At 34.2% G+C, this 22,079-nt stretch overlaps 3 protein-coding genes across 5 annotated transcripts; 1 reads left to right on the top strand and 2 right to left on the bottom strand.

Moving 5' to 3' along the window:
• Nucleotides 1–329: 329 nt before the first annotated feature.
• Nucleotides 330–4,122, bottom strand: LOC108216082 (receptor like protein kinase S.2). Of its 3 annotated transcripts, XM_017388757.2 has the most exons (7): nt 4,015–4,122; nt 2,605–3,912; nt 1,863–2,182; nt 1,464–1,599; nt 1,179–1,315; nt 919–1,063; nt 330–842 (listed from the first exon to the last, which is right to left on the bottom strand). In XM_017388757.2, exons 2-7 carry the CDS (start codon nt 3,893–3,895, stop codon nt 514–516), a joined length of 2,358 nt encoding a protein of 785 aa, XP_017244246.1. In that variant the 5' UTR covers nt 3,896–3,912; nt 4,015–4,122; the 3' UTR covers nt 330–513. The 3 variants fall into 3 exon arrangements, 2 of the variants coding, with proteins under 2 accessions (XP_017244246.1, XP_017244245.1); XM_017388756.2 differs by having other exon boundaries at nt 2,605–4,079; XR_010291367.1 differs by having other exon boundaries at nt 702–842; nt 1,196–1,315; nt 2,605–4,087.
• Nucleotides 4,123–5,939: 1,817 nt separating this feature from the next.
• On the top strand, nt 5,940–12,506 carry LOC108218808 (cyclin-dependent kinase C-1). The gene is made up of 12 exons (XM_017391927.2): nt 5,940–6,230; nt 7,169–7,250; nt 7,369–7,459; nt 7,552–7,581; nt 7,786–7,898; nt 7,979–8,051; nt 8,130–8,250; nt 8,361–8,478; nt 9,564–9,703; nt 9,786–9,843; nt 11,412–11,482; nt 11,620–12,506. The coding sequence occupies exons 1-12, from the start codon at nt 6,118–6,120 to the stop codon at nt 12,146–12,148; spliced, it is 1,539 nt and encodes a 512-aa protein (XP_017247416.1). The 5' UTR covers nt 5,940–6,117; the 3' UTR covers nt 12,149–12,506.
• A 539-nt stretch (nt 12,507–13,045) lies between these two features.
• Nucleotides 13,046–15,284, bottom strand: LOC108218810 (probable mitochondrial adenine nucleotide transporter BTL3). Its single transcript, XM_017391928.2, has 4 exons — nt 14,606–15,284; nt 14,159–14,462; nt 13,563–14,030; nt 13,046–13,228 (listed from the first exon to the last, which is right to left on the bottom strand). Exons 1-4 carry the CDS (start codon nt 15,076–15,078, stop codon nt 13,157–13,159), a joined length of 1,317 nt encoding a protein of 438 aa, XP_017247417.1. The 5' UTR covers nt 15,079–15,284; the 3' UTR covers nt 13,046–13,156.
• Between the last annotated feature and the right edge of the window lie 6,795 nt (nt 15,285–22,079).

The following is a 22,079-nucleotide window of genomic DNA, read 5'->3' as shown; positions in this document are numbered from 1 at the left end:
AAATCCAAGTATTGAAGCTGACAGATAGAATACGTAAATACTACACTCCACGGTTATGTTTACATCTACCAGATTATGTAAATACTTTGGAACAGAAAATTAGAGCAACAAAATAAGAACACTCTTTCTTGCCTTGAGGATCTCTGTTGGAAAGAGGAAACCCCTCGAAATGTGCTGTGTGACTGTGTTGTGTTTTCAGTTGAGGAATGAGAAGGGATTGCATTGCAAATTATATATTACTTTCTGATCAGCACACCACACCAGAAACATAGATTTGTACTTATGGCGAACATTTAAAGAGTGATAGATGCTTTTATTAAGTTTAGTAGTGTAGAGTAGAAATAACCTTTATTCAAATTTACAGGTGAACAAATTCACAGACACTCAAACCAGAATATGGTGAAAACACTGTTCTTCCAGATATCTTTTCACTTTTACCTAACAACTTAACTCACTTCCTTAAACAAACCTAACAAAATTTGTAAGGAGAAGATGCATTCTAAAGTGTATCAATTACTTTATAATGTTACTAAGCTCTTCCAAGGTCTCCACTACTTGTCTCATTGAGGGTCGTTTTTTAGGGTCAAGATCAAGACATTTTAATGCAAGTGCAGGAACATTTGATAAAATTGAGTGTACAATCTGTGGACAATTCTCTTTCTCTAGCAGCTTTAGGTTCACAACCGTCTTAAACTTTCTTTCGCATGCTAGAATAGGTCTGACCTTGTCCACCAAATTATTATTCTTATTCCTCCTGTCAGCGTCAACCACCCGCATTCCTGTCAGAATTTCCAGTAGCACCACGCCAAAAGCATAAACATCGGTCTTCGAGCTCAGGTGGCCTGTTTGTCAGAATATGAACATTAGAACTAACCAAATACTATTATCAGTCAACAAAAATAAAATAAAATAACAAACCAGCTTCTCTGTATTCTGGAGATAAATAGGCTTCTGATCCTGAACAACGTAGTGCATTTATATTAGGAATGCCTGTCACAAGTGTATCGCCATCCTCAGGGCCAAATCTTGCGTTTCCACCAAAACCAATCTTTGGACTGAAATCCTATTATTATGATAAATTTTACGAAGAAGAGCAAATCAGTAAAGAGCTTAAGCTGGCCATCTGTGAGGCCTGCTTTAAATTTAGTTATAGTACTTAATTACAAATTTAAATGTACCCAGTCCAGGAATATACTAGAGAGCGCAAAGTCGCAAAAGATGATATGATCGTCTGAGGAATGTAGAAAATCCAGATATCTCGCTGCTCCTGTTAATATTTTGAGCCAAACAACCCAGGAAAGTGATTTCCCTTCATCTGCATTAACATACTTGTATATGTACAGATTAGGTAGTAAAATCAAATTTTGAAACTTCACTGGAATCGAAACGTTTCTAGATATTGAATACGAGTTTATATAATCGATCAACAGCTGAAACTCAACGTGCAAAAGCACAGTGCTCACCTTTGTACGTGTATCTTGCTGCGTTTCCCTTTGGCGCATTTTCATAAACAAGCAGGAGCTCCTGGCCTTTGAAACAAAAGCCCAAAGGCTTTATAACATTCGGATGATAAAATTTTCCAACTAGATCCACCTCTGCCTTCAACCACAAAATTCCAAAAACCAAAAATCTCAACAACATCAACTACTCTTTATTTTTGATAACTAAATGAATGTTGCACTAAGAAACAAAGTTAGATTGGCGTAGAAATAGTAACATTCATCAGTACCTAATTAAGTGTCAAATGGACGTATTAGAAAATTTTATGTTACCAAAATTTGTCATCAAAGTCATTCTTGATACACTTCGGTTAAGAATATCTGGATTTGTACTAATTAGCATAAAAATTTAACAGAAAATACCTGCATAGTTCTGAATCTTCCAAATGGATTCATACACTTGATACCAACTGACATCCCAATGCCAATTCTTGAGGGAGCCAGCGTGTCTTCATCAAGCCAACCCATGAAATTCCTTCCATAACTATTTCCCCAAAATAAAAAGTCTGGACTAAAGCCTCTTGTTGCACTTTCCAGTTCAGCTAAGCTAAACATCTTTAAATTTGCACTTGCCAATAGGCCCCTTGCCTCTGGAACTATGCCAATTTTATTCAGGCTCACTCTGCTATCTACCCTGCTGTTTTTGTTTCCGTTGTAGAATAAATTCTTAGCATGACTATTGACTGAAAAAAGTGGAGAGGAACTTTAGCAGAAGCTAAGGTTTAAAAAAAAAAACTGGACAAATATAGTAAAGAACAGGGTCAAGTGGAACTCTGAGACCAATTCAGAAATGAGGGGTCAATCTCATGAACAATTTGCTAGTGAAGGGAAAAAAATAAAGACTAAAACTTTAAACTTGAAGAAATGCTGATGCATTAAGACATTTCAGGGCTGCAATGCTTGGCAATTGTAAAGGCACTAAAGAGGATGAAAATATGAATTGTTCATGAAATAGAATCCCAATTCTCATGTTGTACACTTACTAACAATAGTCCTTTGAAGCGATAAAATTCTGACAGACCAATATGATTTTTTTTTAATGTCCTAAAAAAGCAATAACGCCACACAATATTTTAAGGTATATGCACATGTGCGAATAACTAACCAGATAATGCCCGGATCGAGGTTGAGAGAATCTGGCAGACCTTCCTTGAGAGTGTTGTCCTTGTATGATTAATCTGAAATGGCTTATTTTGATCCTTACCATGTACTACTTCCATTGCTGTAGAATATTGTCCACTATCACTTGCAATAACTGCCCCCTCAACTAGTGTAGAATCTGAATTTTTCTGCAATGACAATGCAAACTCAAGAACTACCACAATTTCAGCCATTGTTGGTCTGCAACTAGGCTTTCTATTGAGGCATTGGCATGCAATTTTTACAAAAGCCAATAAAGAACTTTGTGATATCTGCATCTTTGGATCAGAATCAATTATCTCATTTATCCTTCCTTCTTTGACACAATGCTCTGCCCATCCAGCTAAACCTAATTGCTCATCATCCAGGCTAAAATCCACTGCTCTTCTTCCAGACAATACCTCAAACAGAACAATTCCAAAAGCATACACATCTGATTTCCGTGTCAATCTGCCAGTCAAAAAATATGCTGGATCCATATACCCGAAGGTGCCCCTGACAACTGTACTCACATAAGTGTATCCCTGATTTGCTTCCACAATCTTGGAAATCCCAAAATCTGCAATCTTAGCTTCCAAGTTATCATCCAACAAAATATTAGTACTCTTCACATCACGGTGTATCACTCTTTGATGAGTGCTCGTTCCAGTGTGAAGGTAGTTCAACCCCTGCGCAACTCCAATACAAATCCTCAACCGCTGAATCCATGACAGGGACTCATAACCTTTCTCAAAACTTCGATGCAGGTGATCAGATAGTGTACCACTAGGAACATACTCAAATACAAGGATCATTTCATCCAATTCATCACAATAGCCTATAAGGCTGACCAAGTGACTGTGCCTAAACTTGGAAAGCATCTCAATTTCTGACAAGAACACTGAACCTCCTCCAGCTTGTTTGGAAATGAAGCTCAATCTCTTGACAGCAACACTAGTTGCTCCATCATCAACCAATCCTTTGTAGACTTTCGCGGAGCCTCCCTGGCCGATCAGATACTTATCATCAAAGTTGTGTGTTGCACATAAAATCTCATTGAGTGAGAAGCGACGACATATCTGCCCTGGTGGCAGCAAAACCACCTTCTTGTCTTTATCATTATACTTGGCTTCATGAAATTCACGGAGCTTGTAGACGATAATATTCAATATAGCGATTGCTAATATCATCAAATTTACAAGCTTATTCTCCTCAATATAGCGATTGCTAATAATGTTAAACTTATTATCAACAAGTGATGATAAAGCAAAAGACATGTTTCCTTGTTTTGTTTCTGAAAATATAGCAAGTTTGAAATAAGAGATGCAAAAACATAATAATTTGTAATCAATCTATTTAAAATACCAGAATTTAGATATGCATGTTAAAATCTTACTTTATCAAAACCTGAGTAGCTTCGCTGCAATATCTGATATCAGGTAAGAACATTATAAACGTTTCATTTGTTTTTAGAGTCAATATTGAACTGCTGACCAGATTGTGGTGTAGCCCCGCCCTTCAATTAGTTTACTCATAACAAGGGAAAGTAGAAAATTCAAGTTAAAGTTCGAAAGAAAATAAAGCGTCAGGTTGATTAAGGGCGAAAGGACAAAAGTATTTTTTTTCTTTTTATTTTCATAAGAATATTCTTTTTTAAGTAATCAAAAATATTATTATGATATACGTTCTTAAATTATGTATTCCAAAACATACATCATCATATGTAGATTGTTATTATTTTTTTTGTATGTAGATTCCTTTTTCATTTCTCAGAAAAGAGGAATACATATTCTCAGAATGGGTAATCATAATACACATCCTCATAATGTAAATTTTTTTAAATTTTATTTTCTTGTTATTTTAGTTTTATTTATCCATATATAACAAAACATCTTCATAAATATATTGATTAAATATTATTTTTAAATTTTTAATCAGGTGGTTATGACCACCGAATATGATCCACTAATATTAAATATTATTATTTTAGTTATTCGAATAATCATTATTTATTCTAAATAAAGATAATACTATAAAAATATACAATAACTATAACTTATAATTATATGATATATAATTTATTAAATATGTACGAAAATAATATGTATAATCACGATGAGTAAACTATATTTTATGATAATTTAAATTTAAAAAAGTTATTAAAATTTTATAAAATAAATGATTGTTTATTTACAAATGTAATTGGTTAAAAATATAATGAGTATATATGAGTTCGAATCCAACATGAACATAGATCATATTCGGGTATTTTAAGATAATTATGAAAAGTGATACTCATGTTCAAGATCAAGGGACCGTTTGAGATAATTTAAAAGAATTGACTTTTTATTTAAATTGAAAAAGTGAAGTATAAATGAAAAATAAATAAATTAATACAAAGAAGATCTGGGAGAGAAGTTAACCTTCTCAGTTTCTCAAAATGCTTCTGGCTCAGAGCAGAGGTGACTTCCGCCAAACAAACCCGCCCTATATTGTATTCAAAAAATTTAATTTTTTTCAGGTGGATCGTTTCAAAACCAGTGTTCTAAAAATCGGTCTAGGCGGCCGCCTAGGCGGTGCCTAGGCGCTAGGCGGCCCCGAAACGCCCCGATTCGGTCCTAGGCGGTGAATTAGATGTTTTTTTACAAAAATCGGTCCTAGGCGGTCAACATCCCGCCTAGGCGGTCCAAATCCCGCCTAGGCGGTCCAGGCGGCCAATAACAAAAAAAATAATATTTTTAATAAATAAAATCTTAAATTATAATTATATTATAAGAAATTAAGTATTCACTTGTACTTAACTTAATATCTTATAAAAAAAGTAAAATGACTAATATTTTTATTTAATATTTCTTACATTATTTATAAGAGACTGATTGGTATATATTTATTTAATCAACGATTTTGTATTACATGTATTAAGTATTTATTTTATATATAATATTATATTGTTTACCGGTTTCACTCTACTAGTAGTGAAAAGTAGATAAAATTATTAAATACATTTAATTATAATAATTTAAAAATAATATATGTCCGATTAATGCTCCGATTAATCTTTCCGATTAATCCCCGTTTTACCGATTAATCGCTAGAAGGTACCCCGACCGCCCTGGGACGCCTAGCGATTTCTAGAACACTGTTCAAAACACATAGATCATATATTTGTGTTAGACTGGACAGCGAGCGGGTGGATTAACAGCCCTGATTATCGTCTAACTGGTCTCTATTCCGCGACCCATTTACGAATGGACTGAAACTTCAAACCCAACCCATTAGTGGCTGTATAAGCCCAATATCACACCGAACCAAAAACAAAACGCCTATTCTGCGGCCTGCTTATACACACATTCATATTCGCAGACGCAACAGTAGTCATCCCATCACCATCATCATCGTCTTTGTTGCCCATGTTTCTTGTTGATATTTAATTATCACTTTTATCATCTGATATCTGAAGAATTCTACATCGCATCAGATTAGAGCGATATATAATTCGATGGGTGCAGCAGCGGGATATGGGCAGCTCAATTTGGAGGAACCGGCGACATGGGGTTCGCGAAACATCGATTGCTTTCAGAAATTAGAACAGATTGGCGAGGGCACTTATGGGTATCTCTCCTTTTTTTCTCTATCTTTTTTAATTTTGTGATATATCTTATGTTTGATTGTTTAAACTAGGGTTTGTATTTTAATTTTTATAATCTTCTCAGTGTTGGTGATGTATGTTTGTTGATAGCAGAATTAGTTAGTTATGGTTCAATTTTGTAATTTTATATCAAAGTTTTGATTTTTTGGGAGTTTTGTGTGTCTTGGTAGTTTGTGTTATGCTATCTACTGGAAGACAGAATTGAATTACTCTTGAGACCGGCTGATGGATTCTTTCAAGTTGTCTGGGACAGTTCTTTTTTGTAATGTTGTTAATGCTTACAATTGTCGTTGCCTAATTGTTTATATGTTGTATATATACGTTGTCTTACGGAAAACGTCAGCGGAAGTTAATGGAGTAATTTAGTAGTTGTACATTTGACGGTTATGCTGTACTGTGCCGTACAATCACTTTATATCCGGAATTTTTCTTTTATTGATTAATGTAGGTCCATGGTGCTTATTTTTATGCCATTTTCAAATCGTTACGATCACGAGGCTTGTTGCTCTATATATTTTCTTGTGTGATAATAATTGTATACCAGCAGAACATATGCTCGGTATTCGTTAAACTTTTAGCTATGCAATCCTTGTTCTGTGATTTTACAATGACCCGGCTTACTATTAAGGCATGAAAGCTGACTTGTACCTTGAGTTCTTTTAGGGAAAATCACATATTCGTGTGTTTTGGTCTTGCAGCATGGAATTCTATCAATGTACTAACTACTAACATGTGTCATACTGTGATCGCAGCTCTAAGCACTTATCATTGAAGTTAAAATACGAAGTAGCATATAAAAAAATGCCTCTCAAACATGAGCAATTTGTAATTAATTACAGTGTTTCAAAAAGGAAAATTCGTATTATGTTTTTGTGATTGGTCTTTTTACACTCTTTCGCAGACAAGTGTACATGGCCAGAGATAATAAAACAGGAGAGATTGTTGCTCTGAAGAAAATCCGCATGGACAATGAGAAGGAAGGGGTATATTTTAATCAGTATCTTGATTACTCATATTATTTTTCGAAAGTTATTTGTTTGCAGTTTATATGCTTGTAGTTGTATGAACTTTATATCTTACACTAGTACTCGTATTCTGTAGTTTCCTATCACTGCAATCCGTGAAATTAAGATCTTGAAGAAGCTGCAGCATGAAAATGTCATAAGATTGAAAGAGATAGTGACATCTACAGGTACCTACTATACATGTTAGCACATTTAGATGTCAGCTTGATAGTTTTTTATTTGATCTGATTTATAAAACATTATATGGGATTCTTATCAGGTCCTGAGGCGGATGAACAAGCAAAGCCAGGTAATAATAATTTGTATGACATCTGCACACACTCACACACATATGAATTTTCTCTCACTAGCGTACTGTTGTACCATTTTTCCATGTTAATGATCTAAAATGAGTAATTTGTTGGATTCTTTATTTGTCTAGTATTATTCAATTCTATTGTGACAAATGCGAATGTGAGTGTTTAATGCTTGTTTTAATACCCTTGAAATGCAGATGGTGACAATAAGTACAAGGGAAACATATACATGGTTTTTGAATACATGGACCATGACCTAACAGGGCTTGCTGATCGTCCTGGGCTAAGGTTTACAATCCCCCAGATCAAGGTAATACAAAATAGATATTACAGAGGATATTATACTGATCATCTGTAATGTTACAGTTTGCTGATAGTATCTGTTCACAGTGCTATATGAAGCAACTACTGACAGGACTTCATTACTGTCATGTCAATCAAGTGCTTCATAGGGATATCAAAGGTAATTTATAGATGATGTATTTTTAATATTTTTTTAGTTTGCTGAAGGCTTTTCCCGTCTAAAAACCTGCTTTTCCAGGTTCGAACCTTCTCATCGATAACGAGGGAAATCTTAAGCTAGCAGATTTTGGCCTTGCTCGGTCATTTTCTAATGATCACAATGGAAATCTCACAAATCGTGTAATCACTTTGTGGTATAGGTAAATATTTTAATATGATATTGGATAATTTATGTTGGTTGATATTTATGCTTACTTTTAATGTCTATTATCAGTTTCAGCACCTAAATTAGCCTGCTTTGTGTAAACAGACCTCCTGAGTTGCTTCTTGGTGCTACCAAGTATGGCCCAGCTGTAGACATGTGGTCAGTTGGTTGTATATTTGCTGAGCTTCTGCAAGGGAAACCAGTTTTACCTGGGAAAGCTGAGGTTTGCTTGTTATAAATTCATATTTTTTTTCCAGCTGATGATAATTTGCAAATATTTGGCTTACATTTCTCTTCACTCCGTCCAAATTTCATTTGATTGTTACCATTCTTCAAAATTCTACCATATTTGGCCTCTAATATTTAATGCAATACCACTCTTCAAAATTTTACCATAGAACTAGTTAAACTAAACAGATAATTGGTGAAATTTGTGAATCTGACAGCATTTAGTCTAAATAAGGTTTATGCTTGACAAGTTGACATAGTGAAAGCTGTATAGCCGAGAGAATGTAATTAATCAAATAGGAACTAGATCAATATACCTGGGCGGCGTGGGCCAGTAACTAGTATAGATCTTAACTTGATTCGTGTTAATGGGAAGATTAATTGAATTAATTATGCAAAATGTGAAAACCTACTCATAAACTTTGTGGACGGGTTAATTCCTACGGGTCACCTTATTGAATCATCAGGCTTTCTATTTTCAACCTCAGTCAGACCATCATTCTGGAGGATAACACATCTTTGCTGTGATTTCTGAAACTGCTGAAGCTTGCTAGCACTTTAAAAAACAAAAATACCTTGAAACTCTGATTGCAATTGATTCTGATGACTAATCTTTATACTGTTTTTTTTTTGTTGTTGAATAAATAAAGTATTGGCTGATATGTGGCATAGCTGCCAGATCTTCTTGGTTATTAAGATTTTTTTTTCCTGAGAGATGTAATGTTGCAAGAACATCATTCATTAAGGTCCATCACCTGAAGGGATTTTCAGCATATGTTCTTGCACCAATCCTTTATGAAATTTTCATTATGCTCTTACAATGTCTAATTTATTGGGAGCGTGTTCACACTGTTGCCTCTTAAGTGCATCTAACTTGAATATTTTATCCTAATAGTGCCATTTTAGCTCTCTAAAAAATGCATCTCAATCTGTGCCTAAATTTCTAGTCATCAGTTGGGGTAATACTTTTATTACCAGTTTACTACTTTTTTACATATGAAAGATGAATATGCACTTCTTACCTTATATGTTATGTACTGCATAAAGTTGATATGTATGTATTTTATGGAATTATTGTAGCCTGAACAATTGAACAAGATATTTGAGCTCTGTGGAACTCCTGATGAGAATAACTGGCCTGGAGTGTCTAAGACTCCCTGGTATAACAAGTTCAAGCCAACCAGGCCTATGAAAAGGCGGGTCCGGGAGATTTTTAGGCAGTAAGTGAATAAAGTTACAAATGTAATTCATCTTATAGCACAGGTGATTTTCAATTGCTATAATATTTTATGTTTCTTACAGTTTTGACCGTCATGCTCTTGATTTGCTGGAGAAAATGCTTACTTTGGATCCAGCCCAGGTATAGCTTTTGTTTGGTAGAACATGATCTTTATATATGTTGTAAGTATAACTTATAATAAGTTATGAGTCTTAGACTAAGCTCAAATGTCAACTCCTTGGATGTGTACCTTTATTTATCTCCTTAACTGTGAAACTGAAGTCCGCAGTAAACAAGAGAGATCTACTTGTGTAGTTATATAATTATGTGAGGCTACATAGATATCAGTGAACACAAGCCAAACTATTATAATTGTTGACCTGGAATCTTGAGAGAGATTTACTTGTGTAGTTATCTAATTATGTAAGGCTACATAGTTTGCAGTGAACACAAGCCCAAGTGTTGTAATTGATCACCTGAAATCTTCCTTGCTTCTTTTCTTCTCTACATATAAGTTGCTAATACTCTAATTTGCTTATATAAATTTTCTTTGTATTGAGAACTTGAGGGTTTTGGTGAATGTCTATCTTGGGATCCCTGATATTGACAAATGATTAATGGCTCTTAGGTTTTAGCTTGTCCAAACCACTAATTTATTAGGGTGGAACTAATATGATCCATATAATGTAGGCTTCAAGTTACAGTCACAAGAAGTTGCTTAAATGCGTGCATATGAAGTGATTATTTAGTCAGGTTTTCAACCTTTCTTAGCTTTTTTTGGAGTGCTTCGGTTTTTCCTAATTTCTATAGTGGATGGTCTGGTTCTGTATGTCCTTAGGTTTGGATGGTATTGCTGCAGTTACTGTTTATGTGCTAGTGAATCATTATTCCAATGTGTTTTTTGCTGTCTATTGGGAAATTGAAGTTGGGAGGTTGTTATCGGCAGTTAAATTTTAAGGTCATTGCAAACTGCAATGTGGCACATGATTATGTAATCTGCTGTGTCACCTTGGTTTTCACTTGTAACCTTGGATATGCCTGTCACTGAAGAATTGTAATTCTAAAGATGTTTTAAGTTATTTGATAGCTGCACTGCAAGTGTAGTCAGGGATTGACATAGAAGACGGTTATCCACTGATGCCACAATCTGTGATGCTCGGACTCTCCGGAAAACCCAGCCGTACCCGTGTCCACAGGACACGACACTGACACTGACACTGGGATCCGGATCCGAACATCATCCAGAAACCAGACTCTCCATCTTAGACAACCTATCTTTAATTTTAGTGACCTATCTCTAAGAGGAAGATAGGAATAAGAAAATATATGAAGAAACAGAGGTGAAATGGATGTAAAAGGAGAAAAGAAGCAACTCTTGCCTTAATTTGTGCAATTGTTTGTTATGCAGTATAATAGAATGATAGGTATTTATTTATAAGAACAATCATATTAATTAAAATAATAATTGCAGTGTCCAAATCCAAGTGTCGGATCCTTATAAAACGTGTCCCCGAGTCTTTAATTTTGTAGTTTGAAAGGTCTGACACCCTGATATGTGTCCGTGTCGGATCCTTCTAAAAGAGTCTGAGCATCATAGGCCACAATACTTATTCTCTGCAACATTTATGTGAAATCTGATATAGTTATTCCTCAGCTATGAAATTATTCTTCTATATTCTTTTCTCATCATCTCACCTCAACTTGTGTAGAGAATATCTGCTAAAGATGCACTTGATGCTGAATATTTCTGGACTGACCCTTTGCCTTGCGATCCCAAGAGGTGATATAACGCATAAGTTGAAGTGTTGAACTTTTTAAGAATCATGTGAATTTCTCAAGTCTGCCTTTTTTTCAACTTAAAAAAGATCACACATGGCCTTTCTTAGCCAATGATCTGTTTTGTTTTTTTTTCCTCAGTCTACCCAAATATGAATCTTCGCATGAGTTCCAGACAAAGAAAAAACGTCAGCAGCAGCGGGCAAATGAAGAAATTGCCAAGAGGCAGAAGTTGCAGCACCCACAGCAACATTCTCGCTTAGCTCCCCAAATGCAATCAGGACAAGCTCATCCTCCACAGTGGTCAGGCCATAACCATCACATGAACAATTCCCAGCCCCCAATTTCTGCTGGACCTGGTCATCATCACTATGGAAAAGGTCGCGGCCCTGGGGGACCGAGCCGATACCCTCCTGGTGGGAACCCCTCTGGAGGATATTATGCAGATCGTGGGGGCCAAGGTGGTGGTTTCAATAGTGGGCCATACCCAGCACAAGGGAGAGGACCACAAGGTGGGGTACCTACATCGGGTTCTCGGGCAGGGGCATCTGGTGGCTATGGTGTTGGCCCACCTAACTATCCTCAAGGCGGTCAGTATGGAGGTTCTGGTGCAGGACGAGGCTCAAATCCACTGCCAGGTAACCGCAATCAGCAATTTGGCTGGCAATAAATATGTGGTGCTGATGTTAAGCAGTGTTGAAATGAAAAAGACTTGGTCTGGAAGTACTTGCCAGAGCAGAAAGGAGACCAACCTTCGGGGAATGCAGTAAATAGTATTTCCAATTGTAGGACTTTATGGACATGTATGGTTAAAGTCTGTGTCGATCAAATTCAAAACACACAACATAATGACTTCTGACTTTTAAGTGCAGAATTGCATGAGTCTGAGAGGGGGGAAATTATAGACATTTGTGTTTGTTGTATTGGTCATTTCTCTTCCATTCTCATGCATTCTTTCTTAAACATCTCTGTAAGTTTTGTCAAAGACGCTTTCTGTAATTCTCTGGAATATGTAGATTTTGATAATCTCCCCATAGTGTTCCGGAATGAAATGAGATACAAGTCGTTCCGTTGAAATATATAGTCAAGTTAATCTCTATGTAATGTGGTGGAAGTTGTATGAAATTTGCATATAAAGTTTCCGTTTCTTCAAAATTTAAATTAGCTGGATTCCATAATAACTCATCTTTTGCCTTCAATATATTCTGAGTATCAGCATGAGCTTGCCAACGGCTGGTCTGTTCGATTTAGTCTCATTAATCATTATACTTAAATAAGTTATCACAAACAATTGCAAATGCACGACCAACAAGGGAACAAAATGCAACTAGTTACACAGGACGCTGTTAGGCATTGCGATTCCAGTTTGATATTGTGAATCCCTCTTCTGTATAAAGATTTTTCGGCAGAGTAAATTTCTCGAATCCGTTATATTGGCTGCATAACACATCAGTTCTATCCAGAAACACCATTAGGTCAGCTTAGCTTGATTTATTCACACCACAGATATACCTACTAAATAGTCTTCTAGCTAAAATTTGCGAGTCTGAAAGCAAAGAGATTGTGATATCTTAAAACCTTGTTAAGTTGATTTTCAAACTTCAGACAAGGTAACAAGCAGTGTGTTGACAAACTTCGTCAGCCTCACATCGAGAGAGCTCAGCGGGATGCATCTTTACTATGACTCAACCTTAAGAACCACCTTCATGAACTCGTATACCAAGTAACTAATGGCAGCCGATGGTAAGACCTGCGCAATGATAAACACTGAAGTATAGAGACAAATATAAAGAGTTCAGGGGTGACACTAAGCGTTTCCAAATTCCGAGAACAGACAAGCAAATACAGATGCAGTTGATATCATGAGCAGATGCAGTTGGTATGATTACTATTAGCCTATACACGGTGAAGGTAAATAGAGAGGCGGAAAGAGAAATAGGCTTAGGTGGCTTGACTGCAAAACTGAGAAACCTTGGATTTGATGTCTACAGATTCACAATGGTATCTATGCAACTGTTGCAACCTTAATACTAGCAAAGGATTAATCTAATATCAGCAAAATAATCAAAAGATCCACTGCTTACTTGTAATAAGCTTGGAGTCAATCCTGCATAGAGTGCAGGAATCCCACCTTGGTCCATTATCTTGAAACAGGTAGCTACCGCGCTCATCTTTGTTTCCCTGACTTGCATCTGAAGCTGTCTTCTAACAACTTCAAACGGGTACGTAGCCGCCTCTGCACAAGCTCCAGCAATGGCTCCATACATTAGTGTTCTGATGGGACCCAACTCCAGTTGTTCAAAAGCATTTAGCTCCTGCCCAGGTTGTTGCATATGTTGAATTCTTTGCTTCCCTTCAGGTGATTGCAGATAAGCTGATTTCAGAATGTCATAAACTCCGTAGAAAACAGCGCCTGAAGGTGCCATGCTTATTATGGAAGGTCCTAGACCTTTGTATAAAGAGAAAAATCCTTCAGTCTGTATCATATGGCGGAAAGCACCAATTACGCCACCCAAGGCTTCTCCCCCTGGCGCCACCATCTTTGTCCTGATCTGAAAATGTTGAGATCATGAGATCATTATATTATTTAAAAAAAATATTTATTTTTGACAAGGTAAAGGTAATGTAAGGCCACTGCATTTCAACAAAGTATTTTCATTTCTTTCTAAATGCAACATACAGTGTCCATGGGTATGCAGAGTACTGTTGCTGTAATTCCAGCTGCAGCACCAGCAACAAATCTTTCAAAATTAGTTGTTTCCTCATTTCCTGTTATTCTGAGGAGTTCATTTCTGTACGTATCATAGGCGTAAAAGTTAATTGCCTTAAAAGGAGCAGTGCGGAGAATATTGACAAAATTTCCTTTCCAGAATCCTTTCAGGCCTTGAGAAGCTCCTATTGACTTGATAAGCTCAATCAGGTTCTTCTGTTCACCACGAACGATGTACTCAAGCTTTAGTCTTTCAAGTGGAGCTACAAAAGTCCTGATACAACAATGTCAAAAAATAAAACCTAACAATCTTGTACACGATCAATATCTAAATCAGTTAAATCCACAAGACCTGATTAACATAGTTATGCACAAACACGCGACGTTATGTACATAGTATAAAAACGAAAACCAAACCTTGAAACCATAGCAGAAACAGCACCAGCCCAGAGATGCTTAGTAGTGTTAAATGCACTTGCTCCGCCTCTCAACTTCACCTTCTCTTTCTTCACCTTTTCGCCCTCATCAACCATCTTAAACGCCATCATCTCATCCTCTGAAATATTCCTGTCACCATTTTTCCGTAAAATATTACCAGGCTCCTGATCAACACATTCAACACTTGCCTTAACAGACGACAAACTGACTGACATGAACATTCCTCTCCGTCTAGAACCACAACCGAATACATCACTCCTGCAAGTCATCGAAAAATATCTTGAAGCATGATCAGGCGAGGTCCGCAAAGAAGCAAAAGGAAGTGATTGTTGTAAAAATAATCCACCAGTAGTAAAACAAAAGGATTCAGAAGCATCTAAATAATTGTCACATTGTATTGGTGATTCCTCCCCTGAGATCAACTTGTTAAACCATAATTCTAATCCTCGCATCGTATACTATTTGGTTGAGTCAGATGAAATGTTAAGATTTAGATGGAAACAGGCTAGCAGTTTAAGAAGAAGAAAATGTGAAGAGGAGGATCATATATTTATATACAAACGCAGACATATTCGGGAGAATAATAATGAAAAATTGACCGGAAGTTGCTAGGAGCAGCTCCACAGTCTACAGGTTGCATTGCTTCCACCGTCCCATTTCTTGTTATTTTCTCAAATTATCAATACATCGGTCTCTGTTTTTTTGTGCTTGTATATTTGTTTTTTGGTCTGCTGTTCGGAAATTATTGTCACAAGAAAACTGGTGTAATAATACAATATCCAAGATATAATAATAATATAATAATATTATATATGATAACAATATTCAGATCTTTCTGCGTTTCATATATTTTTGGTCTGAAATTGTTTTACCAAATTATGTTTTTCAAATTTCATATATCTCAGTTAATTCACTTGTGAGAAATTATGATAATATAACCTATCACGAGTGTCGTTATGACTTTAAGGACTTCCACTCCAAAGATCATATAAGTTCGATTCTAATGCAAGATACAGAAATAAGTGTATTGTCATATTTGGTGAGTACGAACGTGCTAGCAGTTTTTCGAATTAGTCAAGGTACGCAAAAACTAAACGTGACACCAGATTATAAATCTTTTTTATAATAATAGTCGAAAATTTTAAATAAACTGTCATTCAACTACATTAATACTTGAGATTTACCAAAAAAAATTAGAAGCTGTCAAAGTTGTGTGTGTAACACGAACACCACAACAATCTAAAAGATGTGGCATGTCAGTGTCTTCTCGCCATATTGAAGGAACCCGCTACCTTATAGCACGACGAATAACACCAACCATGTGTATAAGAATCATGTATTTGGTAATGCACATGCTGGATGATGGAACAACTTGTTTTAAGAACAAATTATGTACCTGATGCATACATCTGTGTTCTACACTTCTACTTGTTATGTTGTGAATCTGATTCCTCATTCTCCCATCACAACTCCAAGGCATCATTTGCACAAAGTAGATAAACGCGGCTTGGGCCATAGCAGCCCAATTAGCTGAGAGGTATTGGGTGCTGCCCTGGGAGAAATAAAATTAAAATGTGTTTTCAAGTCCAAAACTATCGGAAAAACCCAAATATTCTCTCTATTCTTGTAGCCTTGAAGTAGCCGTCTTCGTGGGCTTTCAACCGTTTTCGCCTGTGAAGAGTCCCAAATTCTTTTATTTGTTTTATATTATATGTTTCTTTCAATAACTTTCCTCGTCGATGAAGCTCATTTGTTTTGTTTTTTTAATCTACATTGTCAGAGTTTCCGGTTTACTTTTTTATTTGATTCAAACAGAGCTTATGACGGGTAATTCAAAAATTGTTCTATCTCGTAAAAAAATACCAATGATAAATAAATTAAAAGAAGCAGAGCACCGGATCTCTGTAGTTAATAGTCTGCTGCTGCATAACCTTTATGCAAAAAAGTACGGAGAATTAAAATATGACATGACGGACATATATCATAATTCCTCATTCATTTCATCTGCTGCTATCTACCTATCGTTATTGCAGTTGTCTCCCAACTTGAGCGTTGACCTTACACTTGCGATAGAACACAACTGTGTCAAACTTGAAGACTTTTCAGGGAAATCATTTCACTATTTCTATCTGCGTCACGCTAAAATACGTGTGTCGAAAATTACGATGGTGAAATACGAGATCTCACTTATTTATTTATTATTTTTATACGTTACTCGCTCATTTTTAAAATATTACTGTAAAAAGCACTCCCTTCATCCCGATCATTTATTTACATATAGTTTGGCTACGAAGATTAAGAATTACAAAGTAATAAAAAGTTGGGGAAAAAAGAGAAGAAAAGTGAGTGAAATAGTATGATCCATTGATTTTAAATGCATAAAAGGAAGATAATGTGTGTGTTTGGCGATGGAATACAAGGAGTTGGAATTCCACTTTTCTTGATCCATTGCGTAAAGAAGCATTTTAAGAAGTTAAAAATGCTAATTTTTTGTACTTTTCCAAACATTTTAATAGCTTATAGGCGTTAATTTGCTTCTTACTTCCACTCAACTTCATTATTTTAAGTAAGAATCACTTTTAATAAATTTACTCAAACAAATCTCAATGGATTAAAAGTAGTGTGAAAAATAGAGAAATGATGTGATTCATTGACTATTTTTGATAAGTTTTGAGATTTAAAAAATTATATGTGATACCTCAATAAAAAAACCCTAAAAACGTGGGTGGGACAGAGGGAGTATAGTTTTCTGATTTATTTGTAAAAAAATTGTTTTTGAAAAATAAAATTAAATATTAACATTTAATTCGTTTTGCTTTTAATTTATAAAACTATATTTTTTAAGAATTTTAAAATATGTGTCTGTCTCAAACATGAATAATATGTATAAATTTTAATTTATTATTTTTGCTTATCTAACACAAGTTACAATAAGGTCCTTGTAGAGAGATGACAAAAGATAAATAAATTATATTTTCGAAAAATGTTGAAATAATTCTATGATTCTTTGTTAATGCCAATGATTTTTATGGAATACAAGTTTTTTGTTTTGTCATACTCCCTCCGTCTCATTTTATAGGCTCCTTAAAAATTTGTCCGAATATATTTGTCCCGTTTTTTTTCAATACAAATTTATCTCTATATTAATTATAACTTTTATGAAACCAACATCATTCTCAATTCTCAATGCACTAAACTTTTATAATTACATACATAAGATAAAATTACATCTAACCAAATATTTTTTTAATACGCGTGTATTATCCAGAAGAGACCTGTAAATTATGACCGAGAGTGTAAAATGTTATATGAATGATAACCGCTAGTTATCAACGAGAGGCCAGAGCCCAGAGGTGTTAGATGGAGAAGTACTGGTATGGAAATGTGATGCAAGATAACATAAAATGATTACAATCACATGCTGAGCTTCGAGATATTACCTACTTACTGCTCTTGGCCCTGTTCCTGCTTCTAAATCTGTTCAATTATTGGCTATTTAGGTACCCATTCATCTTATCTTATAAGTAATTATTATAGTTGATGGTTGTTTATACGTACCCAATTGTTATACCCAGAATTTAGACAATGATGCGTGTGGCTTGGGTCTTGAAGACCATTTCAAAAGGAAATCATTTAACGTTTTATAACTTATGTTCTCCTGCAAAAGATCGGGTAAAATAACTAATTTGTCAATATAATCTCTAAAAATTTGTAAATAGGTCCTTTGAAAAGCAGCAACCTCCGTCAGTTCCGTCAATTATTTAAAAGGAAGTTTAAAAAATAAATAAATAAATTGGAAAAAATCCTAAAAAACCTTAAAAAAATATTTAGAAATCTAAAAAAATTCAACAAAATTTGATTTTTCTTGAAACAATCTGAAAATAATAATAATAAATCAAAAATTCAAAAAATATCCTGAAAATATGGGAAAAGAATAAAGCCGCAAACCTTTTTTTCGTTGTTCTTTTCAGACTTTTCTAAAATTTATCTGAGATTTTTTATTTTAACTCATTCATGCCTTTTATTTGACTGAAAATTTTGAAAGAAAATTCAAAAATTTTAAGAAAAAAGTTCAAAATTTTAAAAGGAAATTCAAAAAATCCAAGAGAAAAAGTTGCCACCTTATTTTTTCCATTTTTTTCAAAGGTTCTTTTAATATTTTCTGAATCCCCCCCCCCCCCCCCCCTAATTTGATTATGAATTTTCTTGATTTTTTTTCATATTTTTTTAAAAAAAAATCGACTTTTAAGATTTTTTAAAATTGTTTTAAAACTTCTGGTTAGGTAATTAATTGAAACTGACGGAGAGAATGTGTTTGAAAGATTTTAATTGCTCGGTGATGTCTTTGAAAGTTTTTTCAACATCATGACCCACTCACACGTTTTCTGTGTACTTTAATGAATTAGCTATTTAAGCATGTACCGTAATGAATTAGCTATTTAAGCAGTAAAAGATACGAGAATATAAATATGACATAATTTTAACAAGTCACTTCTGATTTTTGTTAGCATAACGGGTGTAAAACATAACCACCGCTTTTTAATTTACTCTAATAATCCACACTTTTCTAAATTCCAGCCACTTATCATTCATCCGAATTAGGCAAATTTTATTATTTTAAAAAGTATTTTCCGAAAATAACAGAAATACTAAACATAAGTGATAATATTATGATTGTGGTCGACTACAATTATATTAGGAAGAAATTAAGGTAACATCCCAGATCCATCTATGGCCTTCTTTGTTTGTTGATACTTCCTCCGTTCCTTCCATTTCTTTACACTTTTCTTTTTGGGGTGTCCCATCCAATTCTTTACATTTCAAAACTTACCAAATATGGTCAATGGTCCCACCACTTCTCCACTTTTCTTTTCTTTTCACACTACTTTTACTCCACTATCTCCCTTTTATACATTAAAAATCAGTGGGTCCCACCACTTCACCCACTTTTCTTTCTCTTTTCAACTACTCCTACTTTATTCATATTTCTTAACCTTCGTGCCCAACCCATTCGATAAGAAATGGGAGGGACGGAGGGAATATTATTTATCTTCAGGGAGTAAAACAAATTTGGAGTCGGTGGAACATCCCTCTTTCGCGTCTCAAGTACCTTTCTCGGTGATATGTTCCTCGATAGTATTATATTATTTTATATGAAATTTAAAATATGTGTCGAGTCTGAGCATGATTGGATAACTCAAGTGGTGGGCTTATCTTCTGTTGTTCCGGAAAACTTGGGTTTGACTCTGGCTTACTAAAAAATTATTGAAACAGATACTAGCTTCATTGTGAAAAAAATATGTGAATTGGTTGGTCATCAGAAAAAATCGACGATGGACAAAGTCATTTGACAAGCTCATTCAAAATTATCAATTAAGTGAATATCTAAGTATATTGCTTATTTTTGTACTTGGCGCTATGCCTATGCGAGTATGCGCTCCGGTTCTTGCCCGGAAATCCATCTATTGTTGTTGTATTGATATTGTAGTGAACGCCGTCATGCAATAACGCCAAGTACATAAAATAATGGTTCAGATGTTGATTAAATAAATTAAAAGTATATATAAATATATCAACCATCTATATTTAGAACATTTGTTTCAAATAATCCTCCAAAAATTTAATTAATAAAATATCTTACAATTCTTAGATTGTGATCTTTAGAATCATGATACAAACAACTGCCTACAAATAGATAGATGATAGATGTATACACATGCATGAACGCGTGTGTATGTTTTGTGGAAGAATCCCTAATATGTCAAGAACCCGTGAATGTGTTTTGTTGTTATATTGTGATGGGAAGCTACCTTAGGACGCAGCTTTAAATTCACATGAAGCTAAGTGACAACTACACAGTTCTCTTGGTAACATTTGCCTACCAATCAAACAAAGATTCTTCCTCCATCCTTCCTAACATCCCACCCTTCGTTTTCTTCCATTATTTCTTTCACGTGTAACGGAATCTTTAACTTTAACCTAATTAAATATTACTCTCTCCGTCTCAATTTATAGGTCCATTTTGGAAATAAACACACATATTAAAAAAAAAAATTGGTTAGATAAAAATTTATCTCATGTATCATTAATTAATGCATTGATAAGTGAGAATATTGTTGAGTTTAAAAAAAATCACAATAAATATAGGGATTTATTGCATTGAGAAATGAGAATAATGTTGACTTTCAAAAAAAATCACAATTAATATGTAGATAAATTTATATTGAAAGAAGAGAAGGACAAGTATTTCGGGACAAATTTTTTTTCTAAACTGGACTTACAAATTGAGACAGAAGGAGTAAAACCGAAGCTTTTGTCCACCGAGTACGAAATTTATGTATCATTTGCTCTATTCCATTCCAGAAGTCGGTGATTAATCTTACAATCCAATCTTTTGTCCGTTGAGTGCAAAATTTATATATGATATTCATTTGTATATATTGTTATTCGTTTTAATATTCTCAAGAAAACATTTGCAAGAACATATATTTCTAAGTTCTTAGCGTTTGTTTGATTATACTTGCAATACAGTATTATTAATATCATGCATACATATATGCATTTGTTTTTTTTATATAATTATGTCATGGTTATTATTTATACTATTCATCTAGATTTAGAGGTGAACTAGAAGGTTCTTTCTTCTTTTTCTTTTTTGTCATGTGTTATCGAAAGTTAAAACTATAATATTATTGTATTTGTTCGGGAAGATTAGAATGGAAGGACAAAGATTGAAAATAGAAGCTGGAGTGATGTTTTGAAAAACAATTGTGCTAGTGTAATATTGCATGATGAAATTTGGGTGATGTATAAGAAATGAATCTGATGAATGATTTTTTAAAAAATTATTTATTTATAATATATTTCAAATTTCATTCACGACAATCTAATATAATTTAAGTAATAGAAAACATTTTCTAAATTTGCTATTCTATTTTAAATACGTTGCCCTCTCTCTATTGATATTTATCACTATATACAATATAATTTGCAGTGAAATGGGATCGTTTAGTTGTTATGCACGAAATAATATTACATGTACTGTTACAAACCGACAAGTACGTCATGAAAATACACAAGTAAATTGCATTATTTATAATTTTAAAATAAATTATAAAATTCTATTTTATAAAAATATTAAAATACGTCTCAAATAATTAAAAAAATTGTATAGAAATAAACGAGATAGAAAGTATATATGTCTTTGATAAAACTCAATTTACAAGACTTTCTCAATATTTATAATTTATAATTCATTTAGTTTAGGTTATCAAGTTTTGTTCATTTCATAATATATATTGGTTCAATTTTGATAATATATTCATCAAATTAACCATTAGTTGCATGTTTATCACTTAGATTGGTTTTATTACATTCAAATGTATTCATGATTTCATCATTTATTCATTTTGTCTATTTCTTTTTACTTGTACCATTTTATATACTTTGAGTG

This window comes from Daucus carota, chromosome 4, assembly GCF_001625215.2.
Source record: "Daucus carota subsp. sativus chromosome 4, DH1 v3.0, whole genome shotgun sequence".
Lineage (NCBI taxonomy): Eukaryota > Viridiplantae > Streptophyta > Magnoliopsida > Apiales > Apiaceae > Daucus > Daucus carota.
This window is presented reverse-complemented; position numbering and strand designations above follow the sequence as displayed.

Bases quoted from the DNA above. Each gene is read 5' to 3' on its own strand.
- LOC108216082 (XM_017388757.2), bottom strand. From the start codon at position 3,895: ATGTCTTTTGCTTTATCATCACTTGTTGATAATAAGTTTAACATTATT. The intron at 1,600-1,862 runs GTATTTTCTGTT...TTGTGGTTGAAG, and splicing joins GAAGATTCAGAACTATGCAG to GCAGAGGTGGATCTAGTTGG. The intron at 1,316-1,463 runs GTGAGCACTGTG...ATGTTAATGCAG, and splicing joins AGCAAGATACACGTACAAAG to ATGAAGGGAAATCACTTTCC.
- LOC108218808 (XM_017391927.2), top strand. From the start codon at position 6,118: ATGGGTGCAGCAGCGGGATATGGGCAGCTCAATTTGGAGGAACCGGCG. The intron at 8,052-8,129 runs GTAATTTATAGA...CTGCTTTTCCAG, and splicing joins GCTTCATAGGGATATCAAAG to GTTCGAACCTTCTCATCGAT. The intron at 9,844-11,411 runs GTATAGCTTTTG...CAACTTGTGTAG, and splicing joins TTACTTTGGATCCAGCCCAG to AGAATATCTGCTAAAGATGC.
- LOC108218810 (XM_017391928.2), bottom strand. From the start codon at position 15,078: ATGCGAGGATTAGAATTATGGTTTAACAAGTTGATCTCAGGGGAGGAA. The intron at 14,463-14,605 runs GTTTGGTTTTCG...TTGTTGTATCAG, and splicing joins GTTTCTGCTATGGTTTCAAG to GACTTTTGTAGCTCCACTTG. The intron at 14,031-14,158 runs GTATGTTGCATT...CAACATTTTCAG, and splicing joins TCTGCATACCCATGGACACT to ATCAGGACAAAGATGGTGGC.